Source organism: Drosophila mojavensis, unplaced genomic scaffold (assembly GCF_018153725.1).
Source record: "Drosophila mojavensis isolate 15081-1352.22 unplaced genomic scaffold, ASM1815372v1 contig_74, whole genome shotgun sequence".
Lineage (NCBI taxonomy): Eukaryota > Metazoa > Arthropoda > Insecta > Diptera > Drosophilidae > Drosophila > Drosophila mojavensis.
In genome coordinates this window covers 22,701,928-22,726,891 of record NW_025318899.1, presented here as the reverse complement: position 1 = coordinate 22,726,891, position 24,964 = coordinate 22,701,928, and the positions used below count along the sequence as shown (strand labels likewise).

At 40.2% G+C, this 24,964-nt stretch overlaps 2 protein-coding genes and 1 long non-coding RNA gene across 4 annotated transcripts; 1 reads left to right on the top strand and 2 right to left on the bottom strand.

Annotated features, from left to right (window-relative positions):
• Positions 1-208: 208 nt before the first annotated feature.
• LOC6583361 (myotubularin-related protein 9) lies at positions 209-3,798 on the bottom strand. Its single transcript, XM_002008995.4, has 7 exons — positions 3,218-3,798; positions 2,893-3,143; positions 2,462-2,840; positions 1,920-2,395; positions 1,449-1,861; positions 1,284-1,381; positions 209-1,217 (listed from the first exon to the last, which is right to left on the bottom strand). The coding sequence occupies exons 1-7, from the start codon at positions 3,365-3,367 to the stop codon at positions 1,140-1,142; spliced, it is 1,845 nt and encodes a 614-aa protein (XP_002009031.1). The 5' UTR covers positions 3,368-3,798; the 3' UTR covers positions 209-1,139.
• A 1,668-nt stretch (positions 3,799-5,466) lies between these two features.
• On the bottom strand, positions 5,467-22,828 carry LOC6583359 (GTPase-activating protein). 2 transcript variants are annotated; one of them, XM_015162829.3, is made up of 6 exons: positions 22,238-22,828; positions 9,266-11,127; positions 8,938-9,200; positions 8,527-8,532; positions 8,115-8,310; positions 5,467-7,128 (listed from the first exon to the last, which is right to left on the bottom strand). In XM_015162829.3, exons 1-6 carry the CDS (start codon positions 22,419-22,421, stop codon positions 6,067-6,069), a joined length of 3,573 nt encoding a protein of 1,190 aa, XP_015018315.1. In that variant the 5' UTR covers positions 22,422-22,828; the 3' UTR covers positions 5,467-6,066. The 2 variants fall into 2 exon arrangements, with proteins under 2 accessions (XP_015018315.1, XP_002009029.2); XM_002008993.4 differs by lacking the exon at positions 8,527-8,532.
• Positions 11,904-21,268, top strand: LOC26528020. Its single transcript, XR_001449177.3, has 3 exons — positions 11,904-12,310; positions 20,145-20,734; positions 20,793-21,268. It is a non-coding gene; the product is annotated as an uncharacterized LOC26528020 (long non-coding RNA).
• Positions 22,829-24,964: the final 2,136 nt, after the last annotated feature.

Sequence of the window (24,964 nt, the reverse complement as noted above, 5' to 3'; positions counted from 1 at the left end):
AAATAAACTATATATAAAACAAATACAAATACAATAGGAAAGAAACAATTTTGTATAGTCAAAATAAATTAATTTACTTTTTAGAAAACGGCAATTAAACTGCGTTTCATTTGTTGATGCCAAACCTGAGACTTCAAGTGCAACAGGTGGCAGCAGTGTTGCAAGGTGTTTTGCCAGGTGTTTGAATAGATTGCATTTACTAAATAGATGAGTTGGCAAAATAATACGCATTTATTGCACTTAATTGTTAATTAGCATAGTACACTCAAAATACGCACAATAGATATATATAAATATTTTCATATCAATTACATAAGAATTTCTATGATTTCAAATACGATCACAATTCGAAAGAAACATACAATATTTTTACCATACTAACTACAAACATTTATATTAACACATGAAAATAGGGAGAGACAGTATAAGCTAGATTTTGACGTTATTAATATATATTTATGTATATATTACTCTCTTCTTTTATGAACGCTTTAAAAGCAATAAATGTACGCGATTCAATCAAAATTTACAAAATACCAACTTTTCGAAAAAGGCAAATTTTTTAAATTGAACAATTTTACATTTGATCAGCTGCTTAGCGAAGTTTTGTGTTTATCGTTAAGTAATAATTGTAAATTTGAAGACTTATTTTACTAAAAATTCCATACATGTAAATGCGTCAAAAATTGACTCAAATTGTTAGACATTTGATAATCTTATGTGCAAGTTAGTTTCAAGAGAGCTTTGTTAAAGTACACAGAGGAGGGAGATCGCTTGTTAATTACATCGAGAGAGAGCGCTTCAGATTAACAGATGAGACTGTCGTTTCAATAGATTACAATGGACATTTAGGAAAAAATGTTCGGACACTCTGTTTTGATCGAAAATCAGATCTTTTTTTTCTTTTCTTTGATTCTTGGGTTTGTTTCAGCAATGTTTTTAAATGGAACTTTTCGAGACTTAGTCATTAGTGTTGAACTTTCATACAAAATAAAAGTTGCTTAAACAATTGATTCAAAATGGCTACAGAAAGTATCAAAAATAAGTGTATATATGTATGTTATATATATATATATATAGTATATAAAATATGGTTAGAGAGACACAGAGATAACTGCGCAGTGAGGTAGATAACCCACTCATGCATTATCCAGATCATGTATTTGTGCCGCAACTTCCTGACATAGTTCCACAGCCTGTTTGCGCAGCTTGAATGCCTAATCGAATTATAAGAAATTGTTTTATTAAATTCAAATGTATAACTTTAAAGTCACAGTTTTCACCTGGGTTCTCAGCTCTTTTTCGCTTGTTATCAGCTCCTGTATTTGTGTCATGGTAGTTGCTAAATTGCCTTGATCAATCACCCAGCGCAAATAGAGTTCTTCAAATAAAGAAGACAAAATAAATGTGAGTGAATAATTCAATGGAAATAATATGCAAAGACTCACCGCTCCACAGTTCCAAACTAATGGGCGCCACAGAGGGCCAAATCACGCTGGAATTCGGCTCATACAGGGGATTAAGTAAGGTTTGCAGCACATCTGGCCGATTAAGGTACGACCACAAGCTGGTGGTTCTTGTGTGCACCTGCAGCTCGTGTCGCTCGCGCTCCGAGTTGCATAAGAAGGTGCCATACTGCGAGAAGTAACTGTGCTCGAAGAGTAATATAAGAAGCTGCGTGCTGAACTCAAAGCTGCACGGAAACTGTGTAAACAGCTGAAATATGCAATCCAGAAAGAGAACAAAGGTGGCGCCCGAGTTCTTGTTCCTCAACTGATGTGGAGTGTAGCAGGAGTAGCGATGTCGCGCGGCGAAAGGATGACCCGCCTGTATCCACTCACGTTCAATCAGTGCTTGCAAGCTGCAATGCATCAATAATTGTAGTTATAATATACAAAATAAGACAGGACATAGCTAACCCGCGCACAGTTCGGCAGTCTGGATTCAAGATGATTTGCACCAACGACGTGACAATCAGGGTGGAGTCCAGACCCTTGGCGCCATGCACCAGCACTGGACTGCCCTCCTGATCCAAGCACTGGGCCACCACACACGAAGCATTCAACGAATTGAGCACCAGGCTTAGCCAGCCACTGTTCTCCAAACGCGACAGCCACTTGTCTGTACTGCATCCAATATCGTTGCAGGCTTCAATCAGTTTAGCAAAGCTGTCCAGAATGGAGGCGGGTGAGGTGACATTGCCGATTGCGCGATTCACCTTCTTCCACTGCGAGTAGTGCAGATCAGTTTCCGTGTTCGACTTGCCCTTGCCCCACGTGTCGACAATGAAGCCCTTTTTACTGCGTCCCAGCACAAGGTTGAGTATCGCCTCGTCGGCGCGACAGCGCTTGATACCCTGTATGGACAACGGCTGTGAGCTGCGCATCAGTATGGCCTGTGTGCGGGAAATAGGTTAATTCAATTATGTCCTTAAACAAATCAACAATCTAATTAAACTGACGCCGTTCTCATGCCTGTAGCTGAGCAATGGGAAACGTCCGCCATCTCGAAATGCAGCGGAGAGTGCGATTTGTTCATCGCTAATTGCTTTAGGTACAATCAGTGTGGCGCCATATGTGGGACAGACGCTAAAGTCACTATTTACGTGGCTGATTCGCCACTCGCAGGCCGACACAAAGTTGCCGCTTCCGCTACAGCTGCCCACTAACGCAGTCGCCGCGTCCAATGCGAATCCATTTTGCAGCGGATGGGGTATGCTGCTATGGCCCATGCCAACAGACGATGTGGAGGGCGTGCAAATTGTTATGTTTGCCACATTTGGTGACGAGGCTCCGCCCATGCTCATGCCGCTGATAAGATGTGCAAATTCCAGCTCAGGCCTGCGATAAAGACAGTTATTATGCGTAATTTAATAATTATATTAGAACGAACCTAAACATGGTGAAGCCATCCTCCAGTATTGAGTACATGGGTCTGTAGAAGAATGGATACTCCAGCTCCACGTTCTGTATTGCACTGAGCGCCTCCAAGGAGGCGGCCACGTTGAAGAAGTCTTTGGCGTACTTGATCTCGAGAGATATAATTCTCAAATCCTTGCACTTTAGTGTTATGATGCCGCCCATGACAATGTTCTGGCCCATGCTCGGCTTCTTTTCCACGCAATCGATGTTCTTGTGCAGCAGCTGGAAAATGCACACAATAATTCAATTAACCGTTAACTAGCAAAAAGCAATTATTCGCTTCACTGGATGCTCACCCATAGCTCCTGTGTGCTCTCCTGGCGTGCGCTGAGCAGTAAATGGTGACCCGTTATGCACAGGGTGCCTTCAACTGTTGCATTTGTTGCATTGGTATGCAGGAATACCCCATCCAATTTGGGTGTTTTTATCAGATCAGCGAACTCCATGTCATCCAGGCGCCCACCCTTCTTGACCTACACGCGCGCACACACACAAATTGCGACTGACCACCCACGGAGCGGTGATTCTGTTCACGCTAATTAACTTTCTGCATTTTGCCTGCGGAGCTGCCGCAGCGGCTGCTGGCTGCTGCTGTTGTTTTTGTTATCGTTGCTGCCACTTGATTGCTTCTTCTTCCGCTACCCGCCTTTTATTATTTTTACTCTGCTGAGCCAGCAACAGCAGTGTGGGTGTTACAGTAGGATAGAAGGCTATGCTTTCATTATTCGGTTGCTGCGCAAATGTAAATACTCGGCACACACACACATTAGCATTTAATATTTATTCTAAATTATTATTTTATGCTAAAATAGTATTTTTGTACATTTTCCAAGCGATAACGGTGTGCAGCCATTCACTACGCAACGCGAACACATCGCGAATAAACCTCAAGCAGAAGTATTTTCGTGCAGGGGACGGCACTAAGAAAAATACATACCAGCGCAGCACTCATGCGCGCGCAATTCAAATGGAAAACTATCGGTATTAAAATACGAGTCATCAGGCTGTATATTTATATAAATATTTATTTATACGTAAAAGTTAATTTCAAAAGGTTTGCTTACAAAAAATAGGGAAGTTATCCGTTTTTTGTCTGTTCCATGGTATTGAAACCAAGCACAACACTCGTCAGTATTTGTCTTTCAGGCTTATAAGTTAGGGATTTTCATTTGTTTCCGTTTTGTATCCTTCGGATTATGATGGTGTGAATTTAATTATCAAACATAATAGAAAATATAACTACATTTGTGTATGTATTTTTGCGAGTACGCGTGTGTTCTTTGTAGTTTTCGAAAAAAATTGCTTTTCTGTTAATTGTCACAATACGAATATATATGTAAATACTTAACAGCTTTAACGTACAATAAATGTATTGCAAATATACTCATCAACCAACTAACACACAGTTAATAGATGTGTGTTCTCTATATTTTTATTTTTGTTTCTTTTCGTATAAGATATCACAACAGGATGCCAAAAATTTCCTAAAGCACGAGAATGAGGTTATAAATAAAGCATCTAAATAAAGTAATCTAAAAAATAATAGCAATGATAATAAAAACAAAACATAATCATTGGCGATACGCTTTATTTTCTCGCTAAAACATATGATTTTCGATTCTTTGTACCAACAACTTAAGCTACGTAGTATAAGTAAATAAAATTATACTAAAATTAAGCACTTATAACAAAATTATGAATCGAAGTGCAAATGAATTATTTAGCAAAAAAAAAAAAAAATGTTTTCTGGTTTTAAATTTTGTTTAGATTTAATAAATGTCGTATGCTTAGTTTTTGTATGTGAATATTTACATTATGCAACAGTAGAACAAAGAAATGCACAAAGAGATTGGAATGCATAAACAAAACGAAAAGTTTGTGAAGAGGAAGACATTTATGCAATGCAGAAATTGAAAACAATTCTAAATATGGCAATTGACAAAAAAAATTATGTACGTAATGTAATTATGTATTATTAAATATAACGATTATGCAATATTGGAAGAGCTTTGGAAACAAATCGGTGGAAGTAAGTTAATAAGCTAACAAACATAATTTTGCATTAACAATTTACATTTTTTACTTTTTGTTTTTGTTTCGTTTAAATTTAACATGAGAAATTAAATGCATTCAATAAATATGTATGTGTATGTAAAATGGAAGTAAATTTGTTCTTAACAACGCTTGGTTTTTGCTTTGTGTGCCAGAGCTTCAAATACATATACCTAAGTATATATGTATAATATTAGCTGTATGACAGATAAATATATATATGTAAATGTATATATGTGTAATGTGTAAGTATATGTAAATGTACATATGTTTGCATGTATGTGTCTGTAGAATTCGCTTTCACAATTTGCTACAATTAATTTCTCTTGAATGTGAGTTAAGTGTATGTGTGGGTGTTGCCTAGACCAATCTTAAGTATCTAACTAATTTAGATAGTTGCAATTTGTCTACGCCTAGCATAACTGGTATATGTATTATATATGCATATATAAATATATATATGTATCTATAGTATAGAGCTAAAGTATGTTTAGGCTTCGCTTTCGTTTTGCTTTTTGCTATATACAACGTTTTCTTCTAAATATATATTACTCAAGTTTTTGAACTTATTACACAACTTACGAGTAGTTAGCAATTAAAAATTCTTAGCAATTTTGGAGTTGGTTTGTTTTTGTTTTTGTTTCAGTTGCTAGCAGCTTACATAGTTATCAGTTTTTCTTTGCATGGATATTTCGGCTACACAAAATCAAAGTAGAAAAATTTGTGTGTGTGGGTGTTGTATAAATACAAAAGAATAATAAATAGGCTTAAACATTTAGCTTGTTTGTTACTCCATAGTATATAAATGTGTATAAAAATAGTTAATTAAAAAATCTTAGATCTACACACTTTAAACTTGTAATTCGTACAAAAAAAATATAGTTTAAAATAAGCACACGCTTAACGCATCTGTTGCTGCTGGAAGTGTTTCGAAGTAGCTTTATGTGTGTGTGTGTGTGTGTGATTGTGAATATGTGTGTGGGTGTGTTTGTGCAGGGGGAGTGGGGTGTGGGGGCAATAGTAGAACAATTATGCGCATTCACCGAGTCAATATTATCGCTCTGGGTATGGCAAATACGCATAATCTTGAACGCTAATAAATCGGCGGCGCTGGCTTTGGCAGCACCGCAGCTGTTGCTGCCACTGCAACGGGGGCGTTCGCTACACTGCTGGGCGGGGCTGCCACAACACTTGACGCTGTCGACGATGGGCTCGACGACGAAGCGTTGCCACAGCTATTGTTGTTTATGTTATTGTTGTTATTGTGTCGCTGGTTGCGCAGTTGCTGCTGATATTGCAGTTGTTGTTGCTGTTGATGTTGGTGCTGTTGGTGCTGCTGCTGGTGGAGCTGCAATCGCTGATGCTGGTGCTGCAGATTGTGCATAAAGTAGGCGTTCACATTAATGTTGCTGTTGCTGCTGTTCGTTGTCGCTGGGAGAGCGCGCACATGTTGCATCTGCGGCAGCACAGGCTGCAGTTGTTGCTGTTGCTGCTGCTGTTGTTGTTGCTGCTGGTGCTGCTGCTGGTGATGATGCTGCAGATTCAATTGGCCAGCGGCGCGCATCATGTGCCAGTAGTTGTCATCGCCGATCGGAGCCTGCCGACTGCCGTACTTCAGCTGCCGTGTGATGTCCTGCTTGTAGTCCCGATGATCCCTATCGATCGCGTAGGCCTTGTCGCGCAGCTTCTCGATCGTCTTTTTGAACTCGACAAATGCCTGCGGCGACTGTTGCTGCAGAGCGCTGGCCAGCGGGACCAGCGGATTGTTCTGCTGCTGCTGTTGCTGCTGGCTGTGCTGTGGCAGGGGCATGGACAGGTGCTGGTGGTAGGCGAGCGGGTCGAGCAGCGCGTCCAGCAGATTCATATTGGACATGATGAGCGTGTGTATGCGCTGCAGATCCAGTGCCGGATCGAGTGCGGTGACCAAGTCCATTTGGAAGTAGTCCATCTCCTTGGCGGACACGTTCTTGCAGCCCGGTGCATTTTCGTCGGAGCGCCCGCAGCAGCTGTAGTAGCCACTGATAAATGCCGAGGGATGAAAGTATTGCATCCGGATGGAGTTCATTAGGCAGATCTTGTGCAGTAGGTCGAACCACTCGCGCTCCTCCACGCAGTTCGTCGTTTGTACAATAAGCGGGCGGTCTTTGTGCACGATCTGTGGAATGGAAGATGTGAACATGTTTTCAAATTATTATATGCGTTCTTTTCACTTTCAGCCTATATAAATGCCATAGTGAAACCGTCGCAATTGTCGTTTCACACGGCCAAAAGTCCCACGCGTGCCTCCTCCAACGTAACCGAATTCTTTGCTTTCAAGCGCGCCCTCGACTTCTTGAAGCGTTTGGAAATTTCCCTTTTTGTCGCCGCAAAACACAAATGAAAAGGCGAAGCAGAAGACTAACAATGGCGCGGTTGAGTCGGAGTTCGAGTTGGTGTTGGAAACTATAGTTGGCCGTAGCCGGAGAGGGAATTGCAGAAGTGTGGAAATGTTGCCAACTCATTTTCATAATAATGTTAATTATTTTTAATTGCGCGCTTGCCATTTGCATGGACGCAACGCGTCTAGATGGAAATTCAAACGACAAGTGAAAGTTTGTGCGAAGCTTACTTTTACTGCTGCCCTTTGCAATTACAACTAATTTCTGCGCATGATATTAATCAAATTGTTTTTAAATTATATACTTTTTGATTAGATTTTAATGAAAAAAAACATATCTAATATAAAAAAAAAAAAACGAACATGTAATTAAAAGATTGAGTTTCTCATCGTATTGATAGTTGTGGCCCATACATACATATGTAAGACATATGGCAACCTTGCTGCACACACACACACTCATACTGCAACGAAACTAGCGCGCTGAGCATGTGTGGGCTGCCTGCACCTAATTTATTTATAAAAATTCATTTGTAGAATTGTGCATTTCCGGTATTATTGTCTTACATGCAATTGGGTATATTAGCTATGCATGAACTATGTCCACACGGCAAGAAAAAAGAGTGTCTAAGATCGAAGCTGTTCACTGTATATGCATGTCTGAATTTCCCACCTCATGCCGCCAACTGCAACGAGGCGTGTCCCACTCAAATTCAAATTAGCCGATAGTTATCGATAAAGTCTGATCCGCAGTTGCAACTCACCTTGAAGCAGTTTTGCATTTTGAAGCTCTTGTCTTTCAATTGCTCCACGCTTCCGATTTCCTCAAGCGGTATATCACAGATGGGTCGTTTGCCCTTCGACTTGGCATAGCTCAGCGAGTGCGTTGTCAGGCGAAAGTAACGTTGCTTAAATTGGCTTCCAAAGCGTTTGCGGCTTGTCGGATATTTGGTCATCATGCTGTGCGCCCAGATGGATAGAGAGACGGACGGCGAGACACGACACACACATATAAATAAGTAGCAAGGAGAGAAAGAAAGAGAACGAAAACAAATGAGCAAATGCTATGCATTTAATGTTTAGTTGTTAGTTTTTTTTTTGTTTGCAATATAAATGTAACAAACAACAAAACAGAATTTTTAATAGTTCCAAAATTAAAAGCAAATTTTCTCTTACCCCTCGCTAGACGTTAGTATTTTTTTATTTGTATGTGCAAATGGTTTAGATGTATGTGCGTATGTGTGTGTGTTTTTTGTTGTGGATGTGTGATGTGTGGTGATGGGAATTTGTTGGGCGTGATGTGATGATATGGGTTGTTGTTGTTTATTTTATTTTATTTTTTTTTTTTATAAAGCAGCACGCGCGTAAAAGAAGAGAAAGACAAAGAAAGTTTTGGTATTAGAATAAAATAAAGCATAATCAACCAAATGTGGTGTATACAAAACTTTGAGATATGTTTGCACTGAGAGCAATGGCAAGGATGGAAAACTATCGATAGCAAGATATTGCAATCCATTGGAAAACTATCAATTGTTTTCCAGTATGCATACATGTGTATTTAATTAATCAATTTCAAATCAAACTTACCCCTCCTTTAGTAATACTGGTTCTAATGGCAACTGTGGCATTGATTGCAACTGCTTGCTGGGCGTGTCACAGGCGTTTGGCGTGGAGATAACCTCGAGAAAGTGCTTGACCGCATCGACGTGCTTTTCTGTGCAGAACTTCTTGTACAGCTCCCCAGTGTACTCCTCCTTGCAGGGTTGCTGCGACGATCGTGAACTGACCAAATTGCCCAGCGACTGTATCGTCTTGGAGATGAGTGTCAGCGTGCGATTTGTTTGGGCATCCTGCAGAGAGAAAATGGGCGGAATTAGATCAGGAATATCAACCAGTTGTCAAATTCTTTGCTTACCAGTCGCTCTGTGGTCAGGTCAAACAGCTTGGGGCCCAGTATGGCGGGCGCAAAGAATCTCAGAAATATGAAGCCAGAGACCACCGAGTAGCGCACCTCGCGATTGCGTGGGAAATGTTTGCCTGCGCATTCGCGCAGATCGTGAAAGATCTGACAGAGGACCTTGGGACAACGCTCTGCACTCTTAGTGATAGCCTCGAATACACGCTCCACATAATCCTTGAGATTGTGCAGATTGGTGTCAACAGCCGAGCGATCCTTCACCTTGCTGGGATCGATTTCGCATGGTTTCTTCTCGGCCACAATTTGCGACAGCACCGGACGTAGCGTCTGGTGCAGATAGTGAAGACCCGATAGCCTCATGGCCTCATCCATCATCTTGGAGACGAGTGTGTTGCCACGGAAAATGGTCGTGGGATCGGTCAGATTCGAAATTTCATGATCGGCCAAGGCCTTGATAATGGGCGCAATGCGCTCCGTGTGTGTGAAGAGGCGCACCAGGGGCTGGGCCACCTCCGTCTTGCCCGACACCAGCTCGCCGAGAATGTAGACCGAGGACAGTGTGATGGGCCGCTGATCCACCGACTCCAGGAGCAAGTTAAGCAAGTCATCGTACGTGGCAAGTGGAAACACATGATCTGCTGTGTAGTTTAGGTTCAGGCGCAACGATCCAATGGTTGAATCCACGCTGAGTCGCGTGCCAGGCGGCGTGGCGCAGGAACGGGGAGTGGCACTCAGGGAACGGCAACTGCTGGATGTGGTGCGTGGTTGCAGATAGTACCAAGCAGAGGGCTGCACCGCCTGCTGCTGTTGATTGTTCAGCATCGGGAGGCGCACCTCGCCAAGGAACACCTTATCGGCCATGGCGCCATGGGCGTCATGCCACAGCGTGACAGCAATCTCGCAGAGATCGGCACCGCCCAGTGGGTAAATCGCGTACGCCTTATTGGCGGACGATTCCAGCGACGCAGCAGACTTGTTGCTATTCGTTGTGCCCGTGCTGCCCGCCTCGGAGTCAATGGAGAGATCGAAGTACATGACCTCGTCGAATTCGGGATCGACGGTCTTCTTGCGTTGCTTTGTACGTTTCGTGATCACCTGCTTATTGCTGTAGTAGGCCGTGCAGATGACGAACGGATCACAGGTGCCCTGCTTCTTGGCCAGGTCTATGCACGCCGGCACACGAATCGCCACGCGCACATTGCTGGAATGCGTGTTCTTCCAGTTGGCCAGCTGATCCGTGGAGGATGTGGCCAGATGCGCCTGCAGCTGCTGTTGATGTTGCGGATGATGGGCCACATGTCCAAAGAGACCTGCCGCCCGAGTCTTGAGTGTCATGCCCGCAGAGTTGACGCCACTCGCGGCTGTCGCTGCTGCGGCTCGTTGAATGTTGCTCAGTTCGTTGTTCTCCTTGTAGTCATTCAGATGGGCGCGCTGATGATGCGAGTGTTGCTGTAGCTGGACCAATTCGATGCTTTCTGTGAGCAACTGTGGCCTTTCCTCGAAGGCCACCTGTATGTGCACCATGCCCTGCACCTCCGAGTCGGCGTCGACCGGGCGCAGCGAGAACCAGTGATCCTTGTGATTGTACTTGTGCAGCTCCTCCCGTTTGATGGCTATTTTGCCAATGGGCTTGTCCTGCTTCATGTCCCGGTCCCACACATAGACCGACAGATAGCGAAAGCGTCGCGGTATTTTGAACTGATACTCCTCGCCAAAAAAAGGCGACAGGGTGCGTTCGCTGATGGGCGTCCGGCATATTTCCTCCTGGTCCAAGGCAATGGTGCAGTATACATCTCGAGTGCCCTGAGTGCTGCAACTAGTGTTCGCTGCATTCCGACTGCTCAGGTTTTTTGCTTCACCTGCAAGTCAAAAATATATATTGAGTATAAAAACTCTAAAGCATTAAATAATATTTTAAATAAAAACTCTATCTCCAGCTTCAAATGAACACGCTTGTTCCGTGAACTGAACCTAACGATAAGTGAATCAGCTTCCTGTCTAGCTATCGCAATAAATATGCTTTGGCTTCAATCATATCTAACATCGATAAGATTACGATTGACATCTTCAAATAACAATGGAAAAATCTCATTGCGACATTAATAGTTGCTCAATTATGCTAGCGGCTCTATAAGCTTCGTATTGCAATAAATTAGCTTTGGCTTCAATCATATTATATCTAACATCGATTAACGTCTTAAGGGAAAATATTGCAAAATCTCATTGCAAGTAGTTGCTTAATTATGCGTTCACTTAACAAATCATTTCAGTTAAAATACAACTTTTTTAGCACAGCGTTTTGTCGGCTCACTTTGATGCCGCCAAAGGGCAGGCCAACGCCAAAGTGACTTCCTGTGCGTCGATAAATTGCATTATCGATGCGCAGCCCCACCTGGGCGAAAACAAGCAGCAACAGCTGCAACAACAACAGCAAAGACAATGCCAGATGCTTGTATAGACGGCATGTCCCTGTTTTTGAGTGTTAAAAGTTAATAATAAGAGTTCGCTGTTGCTGCTATTGCCTTGATAAGCCAAGTTAATCAGGCAATGACCAGCGGGAAGGCATTGGCAAAGTATACTCAATGAATATTGAAAACCTTGCGAACGATTGCGCTATACTCTGTTAGCAGTGTCAAAATAATAGAAATAATTCATTTCATTCGACTTGTTAACTTAATATTTTTACTTTGAAATTAACACTTTTGATCGTTTTAATTTATGGCATTTTTATAAAAATAAATTTTTAGTAATAACATAAATTTAACAGTCTGATGCAAAAAGCGAATATACCCTTTCTTGACATTGTGCAGAGCATAAAAATTAACAGCGGCAGTCGAGCGGAAATATAATGCGTATGATGAATATTTATGCATGTGTGTGCGTGCTAGGCAGCATGTAGGCATGCAAAGGCAAAGCCAAATGCGCAAAAATATTGTGTTGTGCGACTCTTCTTCTTGATTTTCCATGAGGCGAGTGGAGAAGGTGCCCCTGCGGCCTTCCTATTAACACAGCTGGCTGGGCTGGACTAGGTGAACTAGCTAAGTGAGTGCGTGTGTGTGCGACTGTCTCTTTTGGCATAGAGACCAATAACAACACACACTTATATATTTGCGTACTCTGGTTGCCTGTGTATTAGTGACAAAATAACGCTGCTTTTTACGCTCGCTCGTGCGCTCACTCTGTACTCGCAAGAAAAACAAAAACACCAACAAATACGATTGATAACAAAAGACGATGAAGCCGATGGTTGTCGTCATTGCTTTTATTTTGTTTTTGTTTTTCTTTTTCGTCTTGGCATTCCAAGTTTCGTTTTATGAATGGCAGAGGCTACGTAAATGCTACAAGAAAAACAATACAGAGTCAGATTTTATATGCAAAAATACAAACGAAAGCAGCAGCGACAACGAATGAAATGAAATAAAATACAAATCAAATGACAAAAAAAAAAAAAAAAAATACTTTTACTCTTTGCTCATCCCTCCCGTTCGGTTGCTATTCATGCCGCTTGCCGTTACTCAAGCTCTCTCTCTCTCTCTCTCCGTCTCTTTTTGACTTGCTCTCCTAACCGCACCACGACAGACAGACAGTTTCATTCATTCATTCATGATTCATGAATTGGCATCGCGCGCTACTGCTGCTGCTTTTGCTGTTTGTTTTTGTTGTTTTGTGTCGTTTTCACATTTTTTCGCCGCTGTTTTTGTTGGCAGAGGGAATTCCACGCTCCTCGCAGCCAGCCAAACAAACTGCCGAATTTTGTACGCTTTTACACTATGTCTACAAATACGCGCGCGCCGTGACGTTTTATTTATGCCAAATTAATAAAAGCATGTTTTCCTTCCTTCCTCTTGCATTATGTTTATGTTTGTATATAATGTGTGGCGTTGTTATATGACAATATACACACTTGCTAATATATGCAGATATACATAGTGAAATTCCATTTGAATGAACTGCCCCATTGGCTAAATTTAAGCGTTATAATTGGGTTTTATACCGAATTTATTTAATCGCAGGGAAAGTCTATGGGCCCAACGTAGCGCGTTAAACAGATAACGAATTTCTAGAGAATGCACACATGCACATACACACATATTTAGAAAATTAATTGCTTTCCGTTCGATTATACGTCCTTGAAATCGGTTTATAAATCATATCATCTTTCATATGCCAGCCAACGGAAATGAAGCTTTTCCTGTATTGCATTTTACAAAGATATGGCATAGAGAATATAGAACAAATTACTAATTATTGTCATATTACCAAGAATCAAACTATGAATTAGGAAATACCCATCTACACATTCTCTAAAATATGTGCGCTAGGTCACAAAATTGAACTTGAACTACTCAGGGAACGATGAAGCTCTTCGCTCTTCATCTCGAGTGTTTTGAGATAATTGAAAATTAAATTACGCATTGATAACAAAGCTTACAAAGTGCTTAGCATAATGTATGATATTTTGTAATATGAATCAGCTTATATGCTCATATGATTAAAGCAATATTTTTTGGACTTTTCCCTAAATTGGTTCGGCTTGATGGAGGCATCTAATAATAGCGCCCGTTTTACACGTGTACCACGTGGCAACATCTAAGGCCAGTCATACACACACACACATACACACATACACAGATAGACATCAAATGAGTGCTCGATGATGAAGGGGAAGAAAACGAAAGCCCACAACAACTTTGACATTTGCCCATGGAGTGTGCCCCGTCAATGTCATTCAGGCGCACAGAAAATTACGCCACGATTCGTGCAGCAAGAGAATCGGCTTTTTAAACATAGATGGGAATAGCCCTCTCTCCCTCACTCTCTGACTCTCTATATGTATATATGTATGCTATATATATATGTTAACGCAAAAAGGCGCGCCTCGTGTTTCGACAGACTCATTAAATGCTTTCAATTTCCAGGTCCCCGAAATGGCAAAAGGAAAATTAAATTTAAAGGCTTTGTAAGTAGATTTTATTTTGATGCCAACTCTCCTACGCTTTTCCTGCTCGCCTCTGGCTGTCTGCCTATCCGTGTCCACCACATCTGTCTGTGTGTGTTTTCCATTTTCTGTTTTTCCTTTTGCACAATATGCAAATTGATTCAGTGCAGCGTGAAACGCCCGCGAATTAATGAGGCGATTACTTCAAGAGCAGTGCATAAAAGGAAAAAAAAACGAGAGATACTTTGGACTGGGGTAAAAAGAAGTTGTGCGGTCTGCGGATATTCTAAAAACAAAGAAAAACGACAGAGAGCAGCTGAAAATTGGCAAAGTGAATACGAAATACTCTTTCAAAAACTATATACGTATATATATCCAGATATCTGTAGATATACATATATAATATTGCAACTATAAATATTCCTCATAAGGCTTTACTTTGCAGCTTATAATATATCCTACCTATAGCTATAAGAGTTAACATTAAGCTTTTATTGGAAAAGCAAATACTATTATAATACCCCTTTTGAAGGGTGTATAAAAGGAGAAAAAGAGGCAGCAAAATTTATATGCAAAAGAAACGGAAATAGAGATAAATTCTCTCGCGCTATATATGTAGAGTGGATATATATTTTTTTTCGCCCTGCCGAGTCAGCGGATGAGAGATTTACAGACAGACCAAACGATGTTGATGTGGTGATGATGATGATGATGATGACGTCTGGGTCTCTGGCCGTTTGTCTAAACGTCAGCTTCCTGTCGAGCAGAGATTACTTGCACTTTATGCAGATTTGAGCCAAAGGTGTACGCCCTCCAACAGATGTGTGTGACTGTGTGTGTGTATCTATGATATAGGTCTTAATACCTCTTGTTGCATTCATAATATCGTTGCACATTTTAGCTGCCTGTTCATTTCCCTGGGCCCTGTGAACAACTTCCTTTTCCGTTTACCACTTCCTTTTGGTCACATCAAAAGAAGGGTTACTCTCCAATCTAATTGGAGCCAAAGGAAGTAACTGGTTAGTTGGCGTGCAATCCAGTTTACTTTAACAACGAGCCAAATATGCAATTCCAATTTTTATTTGACGCTCTCTTCTCCAGCTCATGATGAAATGAGTACATTTTAATCATTTACAGAAAAGTTCCCTCTCCCTCACTGCTTCGTTTGTCCCGCTTGTCTGTGTCTTCTCTTTCTCTTTCTATGCTCTCTCTGTCTGTCTCTCATCTGTTGCGTCTTTCTTTGTCTGTTGCTTTGCTGTACGTGCCGATCGATTTCCGGTCTGATTACGTTTCTCATCCACATGATCATCTTCTTCTTTTTCTTCTTTCGCCTGCCCTGGCCGGGTCTGGTCTGGCCTGCCCCGCTTGCCTGTTGCTTCGTCTGTTGTTTGGCTTCTGCTCGCGTGTTTACAGCTTTTCATTAGCGTCATCGTTCGTCCGATCGATCCATAGATCGTTGATCGCCGTTTTGATGTTTCTTTTATGAAGCACTTGATGTCGCCCGATACATGCGGTAAACGTGCCCCCTATCTTTCCAACAGCTATCAAGCCTATACTTGTATGACTCGTCTAATAGGCAATGGAAGCTTCCCCTTGTCGTTGGATTTGATTTGATTAGACTCTAACTGAAGTAGTCACACTTAATATTAGTTAATAAATTAGGTTAAGTCAGTTATGTACTGTGTATAGTTTACAATAAGAACAACATAATTATTATACTTTACAGAAGTATGCATTTTATCAAACATACTATTCATTCCACTATAGTTATTCCTGATATTGAAAATGTTTACTACAGATTTTACCCGTTTGAAGTGCATAAGATTTCATTTGATTGTCAAGGCAGACCACAGCTTATAAGCTTTTCTTTACTTTAGTTAATAATAATATTGATATAGCTTTTACCGCAATTATATGTGGGAATTACATTTTGTGCACAAATTAAATCACAGCAAATTCAATATTCTTCATTTTTATATAAAAATCATTTCCTCTATCCTCTCTCTCGTTTCTGACAGAGTTCGGTTGATTTCAGTTGCTTATTTCAGGTTTTGGTTATCAATTTCATGTCTAAGCCATTGTCAGCATCTTAATATAATCAATATGGCAATGAGTAACCGCATTTCTGCCTTGTCATTGCTAGTTGTGTCTTGCGGTTGCGGTTGGTTCCAATGACGTATCGGAGTATTTCGCTTGTGTTTCATTTATTATAGACAGCAACAGCTACGACTTTCTGTTTTTCCTTTAAGTTTTCATCAGTGCAACTTCAACTAATTATAAATGTATTATTATGACAGGTCTCATGTGGCATGCCAAGCAGCCCGCGATGCTCATTTTTGGCGCCATTAACCTTCAATTAACCATGCCTGGCAATCAGTCAAGTCACTGACTTTGTCACCAACTCTCAACGACGACAACGACAACGACAGCGACACACGACTCGCATCTAAAGCAGCGCTCCGACAACATAATGCACGTCGAGGCCTCTGGATGTGACCAAAAATAGACGCCTATTAACTTTGCCAAACCTCTGAATAAACAACAGCCATAGCCTCAGCAACAGCAAAAACAATGACAAAGTTGTGTTGCTGTGTCGCCAAGTTTGTGTATAATAGAAACAATAGCAAATAAACTACTGCTAAAACGCCTACAATACAGCGCGACACGAGCTCAAACCAACAATTGTTCCCATCTTGCGTGGGTTCACTGTAAATATAGTAAACGACTTTATATATATGAGAGTTACTTTGCTTGACCAGATTGACATGGCATCACATAAATTTCATTCACTATATCAACTATCTATATACAGTAAATCTTGCCTGAAATCTCAAGATATTCTATAATTATATAAATTATAGATGCATATTACAATCATTCATTCGACTGAGTTCTTTAACTAGGCCTAAAATGTTTTCTTAAAATATGCCTTTAATGCCAGAGAATACTGCATTAAAAAAAAAACGGGAATTGTTCTTCAAGAGTTTTTACCCAAAAAAAATAGTAGAGCTAATCGTAAAGTTGTAAAAATCAGTCTAACTGAGGACGTAATAAATTCATGACACTTCCGACCCGAACTACCTTTATGGCTCTTCATGCTAGACCAACACTATCTCGAAACGACACTTGCAACAAGCGAAGCGCACATAAATGAGAGCATTAAATTTATATTTATGTTATGGTCAGCGAACGTCATAAAGACAAACTTGAAGTTTTAATTACAAATTACACGAGTTAATTTTTATATATTAATGTCGGTTGGTAATATAAAAAAAAAAAAGAAGTGCCAGCCCAGCGTGAAGTTCAAAGCCTTGGTGCTTAGGGTGCAGAGCGGAGCCCAAAGACAATCAACCCAGGGCTGACCCCAAGCAAAGTCAAAGCACATCAAAGTGACGCGAGGCGAGGTCAAGCGTTAAGTCATAAAAGACGGCAGCCGGAAGGAGAGGGAATGACTCAGAGCGAGAGCGGGTTAAACTCTCGGTGAATGCATTACTATTATCACTATTATTATTACAATCGTTGGGCAAGAAAGTAAAAGACAAATGCTCATCATTCAAGCTGTGTCGACAGTTGCAACCTCATCTCATGATGAGCTGCTGCCGCATTCAAGTCGATGACGTTGTCAGCTGTTGCAGCAGCTAATCGAGGCAGCAACAAGTTAAACAACATTGCCACAAAAGTGCATAGCATGGCGACCTGGATAAAAAGTATTTTAGTAACGCGCTAATTACATGCAATTGTTGTTCTTTGGAAGTACAAGTACAACAGCAACAGCAATGACAACAAGGACAACATCAGCAACAACAGCGCAGCAGCAGCAGCAATTTTGAAAGTTTTGCTAACAACAATTCTAAAGCAATGCAGCTGGTCACACTTGACACTTCCTTAACAAAGAATATTGCAATTAATTACTGCTAAACCGGACTGAGATCGTTAGCTAAATATTTAAGGAATGTGCAAACTACTTTTTTGTTTATTAAAGATTGGATTTACTTTTAAATATTTCAAATGGAAATAACAGATATTAAGGTCACTCTAAATATCGAATAAAATGTATACATATGCTGCAATTAACTTCGATAAATTATCCAATAATCACAAATTGGAAAATTACCCAATGCAATTATTCAATAGTTATCTGTCGATACACATCGGTATGACATGAATAAAGCCATACTAGTGATGACACACGAGCTAGAACTCTAAACAGTGAATCTGTCAAGTTTTAGTCAACACCAAAAACATTTACTAAATCTTTTTTAAGTTACTTATATCTGGACCACTTTAAGTGTAATTCATTTCATTTAGATACTAAGCAAAAGATAACAGTGCCAGATAGTGTTTAAATACGACCACAGCACATGGCTTAAACATTCAAGAGTTTTTCTAATGAAAAATGCCATTTTAATTGCTCTTTGGCCAAGCGTACACGCTTATAAAGACAAAAATATGTATTAGAAAAATGATTAAACAACGAAAAAAGAGTGAATAAAGCAACCGACAAAGACAAAAGGAACACGACAAACGACAAGGCAGACTAATTGTCAACAAAGCAGCGAAGATCAACAGAGATCAGAGCAGAGACTAGAATACTTAGTCCCTGGCAGTCGGACAATTCTCTCCTCAGTGGTTCAAGTGGTTGGTTGTTGGCAACCAGTTTGGGATTTGCTGCTCGGACCCAAACAACAACAACCAACCGGCTTTTAATTAATTGCCTTTTTAGGCAAAACTATTTCTTGTTGTACACATACTCACACACACACACACACACACACACACACACACACACACACACACACACACACACACACACACACACAGCACATACACACACGTATGCATGCGTGCTCATTTATGCCTGTTACAACAAACTGTCAGCTACTTGTTAGACTTTTCAAGTTCAACAGAATCCGCAGTGCGTGTGTGGCCCATGTTAATCCAACACATACCATAGCCCTGCCCACCAGTACCTCCTCCATTTCCAGCACCAACTAAGTTGTCATCTGGGCGTCGCGTCATGTAAATTGTCATCAATATTTCAGCATAAATTGCATAGCTGCGCTTGCCTCGTGGATTGTATCTTGTCTCTAGCATCCCAGTTAAATGAGTCAGTTATGAGTCACTGGCAGCTGAGCTGCATGCGCCCTCTATGGACAAAAAACTGCAACTTTGCAACTTGGGCATCTAAATGCTCAATGTGTGGATGAGGAGAGGAGGAGAGGGTGCTCGCATTTGCGATCGCATGAAAAACGAAATTTAGGTTATGCGCTAAACATTTTAATTAAGTGGAAAAAGTATTACGCCAATTTCGGTCAGTGCTGGCGCGATGTGGTATAGAAATCGCAACAGCCAACAAAATGGAAAGCTCCAACAACAAACAAAAGCGAAACTTTGTGTAATTGAAACTGAGCACGAAGTGGAAGTATTATTAAGCATGCAAAGCATAATGAAGTGGAAATATGAAACTTGAGAGAAGAAAAATATGCAAAGACAGAGCCAGACAAACGGGCATACGAAGAACGAACGGATGGACGGCGATGGATGGATGGAACGGAACGAAGGGAACGTTCAACTTGCATTAGGTGTATAACGGTGCTCATATTATAAGAATCAACATTTTGTCACAATGTGACCTTAATTTACTCAATGAACTGCTGTTGAACTCTAATTATATGATATGATTTGATAGTTTTTTGGATTCAGGGAAATCCATAATAAATGGATTTAAGTTATTAGCTAATAATCGAATCATTACCATATATGAGAGCTTTAATTCAATACAATTTAATAATAATATATCGGTTTAATTCCTCAAGTGTTTTAAAGCTGGCCTGCTTGTCCCCTTCTTCTTCATATTTATATATATAGTATAAGTATTAAAAATCTCACCTTGCATATCTCATATTTATATAATATTTGTCGCAATATTTTTTTCAGTACCTCGTCAAAAACGTCAACCACCAACTTTAGTAAAGTATAAGATAATAAAGTAAACAGCACAAAAGCTGCTGAGGTAGCAGCATTATGCCGAAAGCAGAAAGGAGAAAAAGACAGCTGAGAGTTTGTGGTGCAAGAGCAGCAGAAAGGAAGCGGCTGGCAAAAGGGACAGAGAAGACAGACAAAAAGTTCGAGCCGACAATGACACAAGCACATGCGAAAACAATTGAAGCATGCATAAAAGAAAAAAAAAACAGCAGAAAAAATGTCTTGGAAAGGGGAGCAAAGCAAATGCAAAAGCAAAAGTTTTATGGCAAAAGAACTCGAGCCGAAACCGTGCACACACACGCAAGAAAGGAAATTCATGTGATGGGAAACGGAAATCAAAAGCTGCTACAATGTTTGCTGTTGTTGCAGCAGCTTTGCATATAATTTATGAGCCCAAGGGCATGGGCTAGGGGGCAGGCAGAAGGGGCGACTGAGCAGCGTAGCAAAAGCCTCTTATGGACGAAGCGAAAAGATTGAATTTGTTTGGGCGGAAAATGAAAATGTAAAGCAACGAACAAGGCACCGGGTAGAGCGCGCCACAAGTAATATGGAAAAGAGGTAAAAATAAATAAATGTGTATCAAGATATGTTTATTTGCAGAGCGTTGGGGCTCCGTGCAGGTGTGAAATGCGATCGGACTGCGACGAGCACAGGCTGGCGGCAGGCAAATGAGGCCATTACACAAACAAACACACACACATACACATAAATAGAAGTAACCCTTTTTATTATGTAGTTGTTGTTGTTTGTGTCCCACGTTTCGGCTGTGGTTTTAGTTTTGAATTTTTTTGTTGCTTTCATAATTCTCTATTCACACGACGAAGACGCCAAAAGAGCGACAAAAAAGGCGATACAGGAAATGTAAAACCAGTCAAGTACACAAAATAACCGCAACAAAAGCACGAGAATCTGTCGCCTCTAGTCGCAAATGCTGAAGTGGTTACAGTTATGACCAGACAGGAAGATATAGGAAGGTAAAGAGTATGTGTGAAAGACAGAGAGAGACAGTCAGGTATAGAGATGCGACTCTTCTCCATTCATGGAACCAGTGAAGATGTTGACCTTTTTTATTTGATATTGGCGGATACTTTAATCGATATGAAGAAGAAACTTTGTTTTGTTATCGGGACTTGGATGTGCAATCAAATGGCAAAATCGAGGTTATCAGCATCGTACATCGCAATCCAGCTGCTCTTGATAATCATTCATAAAACATCATTTGCGTTTGTGTTGGTAATATGACATGTATCTTTGTGTGCGTGCGTGTGGTAGGCGGCAGCACCAGAGAAAAGTACACCGAATTCGAATTCCATTCATGAAAAAACCCACACATCGCTCAATATGCACATGTATGTGTGTGTATGCATGTGAGCCTCTGTAAGTGTGTTGGCACATGCGCTGTAGCTGTAGCGTCGTCACTCACACTCACACACAAACACACAAGCGAAATTCATTCACAAAAAGGGGCAACTGCACGCGGCAGCGGGGGCGATGCCGTAACATTCAGCCAGTCAACAGCAACGGTGTCGGCTGGTAGACAAAACAGCAGCGGAACTAGCTTCGTGTTGGCTTTGCCAGCAACAGTAACGACAACAATGTAAAATGTTCGTTTGTTGCTTGCTGCATCAAAAAACACACACGCGAGTGCTGCCAGAGCGAGATGGCATGATACGGCTTTGCCGTGCGCGAAAACAGCACCGCACGCTGCTGCCTCACACTCACACACAATAATGCATTTTCAGCCAACAAAAAAATAGCATTTGTTACTGTATTTTGTCAATGCTAAACAATTAGTTGCATTTCATTGATTTTTGGAATCACTAATTCATTATTCTCTTTGCTGCACATTTTTCTTTTAAAAAGCTGCTATTCATTTTACTGTTTTACGTTTGCTTGGGCGCCTCATAGCGACGCGCTCACATTCCAATACACTTTTCACATCGACAAACTATCATACGCGTGCAAATTGTAGTTACTTTATGCACATATTGGCCTCGTTTAGTAGTTGTTCTGAAGTTTTCATTGATTTGCACAGATTTACATACCAATTTTCACTTTTAATTGCTCTTCAATTCGGACTTCGCGTGTTTCAGCCATGTTGGATCCATAACTACTGCTGCTGTTGTTGTTCGCGTTGGTGTTTCTGTTGTTGCTTGCCTCGAAACCAGCAACGATGTCGATAGCGTCGTCCTGCTCTTCGCACATATATCGCTTCTTTTTCAACAACATAATGTTAGTGCTGGTTCACAGGGTTGCATTTAGATAAGAATTGTAAATGGAAATAACTCGATTTCGTTCTACCGCAACCGCAACCGACACCGACTACGACCTACGACGTATGCGTTTTGTTCGAGATTTTTTTTTGATTTTTGTATTTCAATGCTTTTAACATCACTTTATTGTTGCTTCACGCACTTTGTGTGTATTAATACTTGCATATATACACATAATTTTTGGGTTTCTATTCAATATAGTAAAAAGCCGACGACAACGAATGGGTGTATAAAATGCAAAGCGGTGAATTATATTTCGATTTCGATTTGTGAAAGAGCGAATTAGTTAAATGCTTACACATCTATACGCGCACCAAATCGCACAACCGTTCGCAACGAGAAATGAAACGATAATGAAGAGCGAGCAGCAAACTAACAGAAGAAGCAAGACGTGCAGACAGAGATAGCATGCGTGCTGTTAACTTCAAACACTCTGTTAAGTTATTAAGCCATGTTTTGAAATTTCGATATGCAAATCTTATGTATGGATAGTTGGCGATGCTAAAACTGAAAATTTAGAATTTCTTACAACGTTTCTTTTATTAAAGTGTAATGATATATAACTTCTATGACAAAAAAAAAAAAAAAATAAAAATAAAAAAAATAAAAAAATACTGAGCCATGTTAGCAAAAAAATACTGTTTATTAACACTGGAGATTGTTTTAGTTATCGAACAGTTGAGCAATAGCGCAATATTTTGAATGAAGTATTTTTTTCTAAAAAAAAAACGGAATGAATAGTTGCAAATTATACGACCATTATACCATTATTGATCCTCTCATGTTTTTCTCTCCTAATATTTTTCTGTAAAATGAATGGCGCAATTAACCAGCGCTAGGAAAATGTAAATTGCTTGTTGCCAACTTAACATTTATGAATGAAATTGGAATGCCTAGCAACAGGGGTTGCGCCGGTAAACGCATACATACATATGCACATGTACAGACGAACATTGAGGCACACATTCAAGCAAACCCGGACTGATGCACACATGTTGCTTTAGCGCCAAGCGGAAGCAAAATGAGTTCCGGGAAAGTTAGGGCATTTTTGTTGTGCTGAGTGCGCTACAGGCGGTCAACATTGTGCGGCAGTACAAATACATATGTACCTACATATAATTCTATTAATGCTTCGAATTCACATTGTATGAATTACGTGTGAGCATCACCTACAAAATCTTTTTTTTTTTTATATATTTATAAATATGTATATTAAATATACCGTAAGCCCATTGAAAATGCGAAATCAGGGTATTATTGTTTAATGTACAAATAAACCGTTTAATGTTATAAATAAATAAGTAACATTTTTAGTAAAAAAAAGTAATATAATAATAAATTTTGGTAAAAATTGTATCAATATACAAACAATATACAAACCTGAAGATATTATTAATATATATTTGAATAAGTTATATAATTTCTAATGATCTATAATAATCTGATCTATATTCTTAAAATAAATAATATATTCATGTTCCTTACGTTTTCACATGTAGGGTATTTTTATTTTAGGTGGGTGTTTCGGTTCAGAGGCCAAGAAACCGGTAATCTACGTTTACGACACAAAACAACCGGCTGAAATTAAAAATTTACTCGCCTTCATTCATTGTTTGTTTTGTCCCATGCATTTGCTGTAGCTGCGGCTGCTGCTGCTTCTGCTCTCTGAACCGCACACGCATCACAGCAGCAGCAACAACAATTGTGTCTTATCAACTACCGCACACATTCACATTAGGCGTTGCCGGCGCCGCCAATAAGTGGAAGTGCACAAGTGGTTGCTGCATCGGCATTTGCTTGCGATGTTTTTGTTGTTCTCGTTTCCGTATGTGTACATACCCCATACTCTATAACCTATGCATGGCATGCTCGACTTGCATAAATGATGATAATATGGGCGTAATGTATATAAGTAAACTTATATAGAAATAGAAATCTAGAAATAGCATATAAATAAATATGTATTTCAATGAATAATTTACACACATTTGAAATGATTTACTTTGCATATATTTAGGGCATTCATATAATTAGGGTATTTAATAGTGTACCCGTGCAGTTGCTAACTGAAGTTCGTGCGTACGAATGTCATTTGCATTTTCATCATTTCGCTTAACGAAACGTAACCAACGTGGGAAGTTGGACCGGACCGTCTGCTCGTCAAGTGCTTCGGCGCCCAGCTGTCCGTCCAGTTGCTTTCGCCTTCCTTTTGCCCGCTGTTCGTTCCAAGGTGCATTCGTCTGCATCTGTTATAAAAATAGAGTTTTCTGTTGGTTTTTCTTGTTATTGTAGCCGCATTTATTTCGATGAGTGTTGGCGTCATTTTCGGTTTTCTTTTTATACCCATTGTATGTGCTAAAGAGGGGCATGATGATTTGATATGTAGCTATATATATCTATCGTTATCGATAGCTCGATCTCAATAAGTATCGATCAGCATTTCAAGTAACTAGAAAAAGAGAAGTACAGTCATTTCTTTAAGTAAATATGCGAATCTAT

What these genes read in the sequence shown, in the direction of transcription:
- LOC6583361 (XM_002008995.4), bottom strand. Translation starts at nt 3,367, where the DNA reads ATGGAGTTCGCTGATCTGATAAAAACACCCAAATTGGATGGGGTATTC. An exon ending in GCTACAGGCATGAGAACGGC is followed by an intron (nt 2,396 to 2,461) that starts GTCAGTTTAATT and finishes TCCCGCACACAG; the next exon opens with GCCATACTGATGCGCAGCTC. An exon ending in GACTGCCGAACTGTGCGCGG is followed by an intron (nt 1,862 to 1,919) that starts GTTAGCTATGTC and finishes GATGCATTGCAG; the next exon opens with CTTGCAAGCACTGATTGAAC.
- LOC6583359 (XM_015162829.3), bottom strand. Translation starts at nt 22,421, where the DNA reads ATGTTGTTGAAAAAGAAGCGATATATGTGCGAAGAGCAGGACGACGCT. An exon ending in GCAATTAAAAGTGAAAATTG is followed by an intron (nt 11,128 to 22,237) that starts GTATGTAAATCT and finishes TTTGACTTGCAG; the next exon opens with GTGAAGCAAAAAACCTGAGC. An exon ending in AAATGCAAAACTGCTTCAAG is followed by an intron (nt 7,129 to 8,114) that starts GTGAGTTGCAAC and finishes TCCATTCCACAG; the next exon opens with ATCGTGCACAAAGACCGCCC.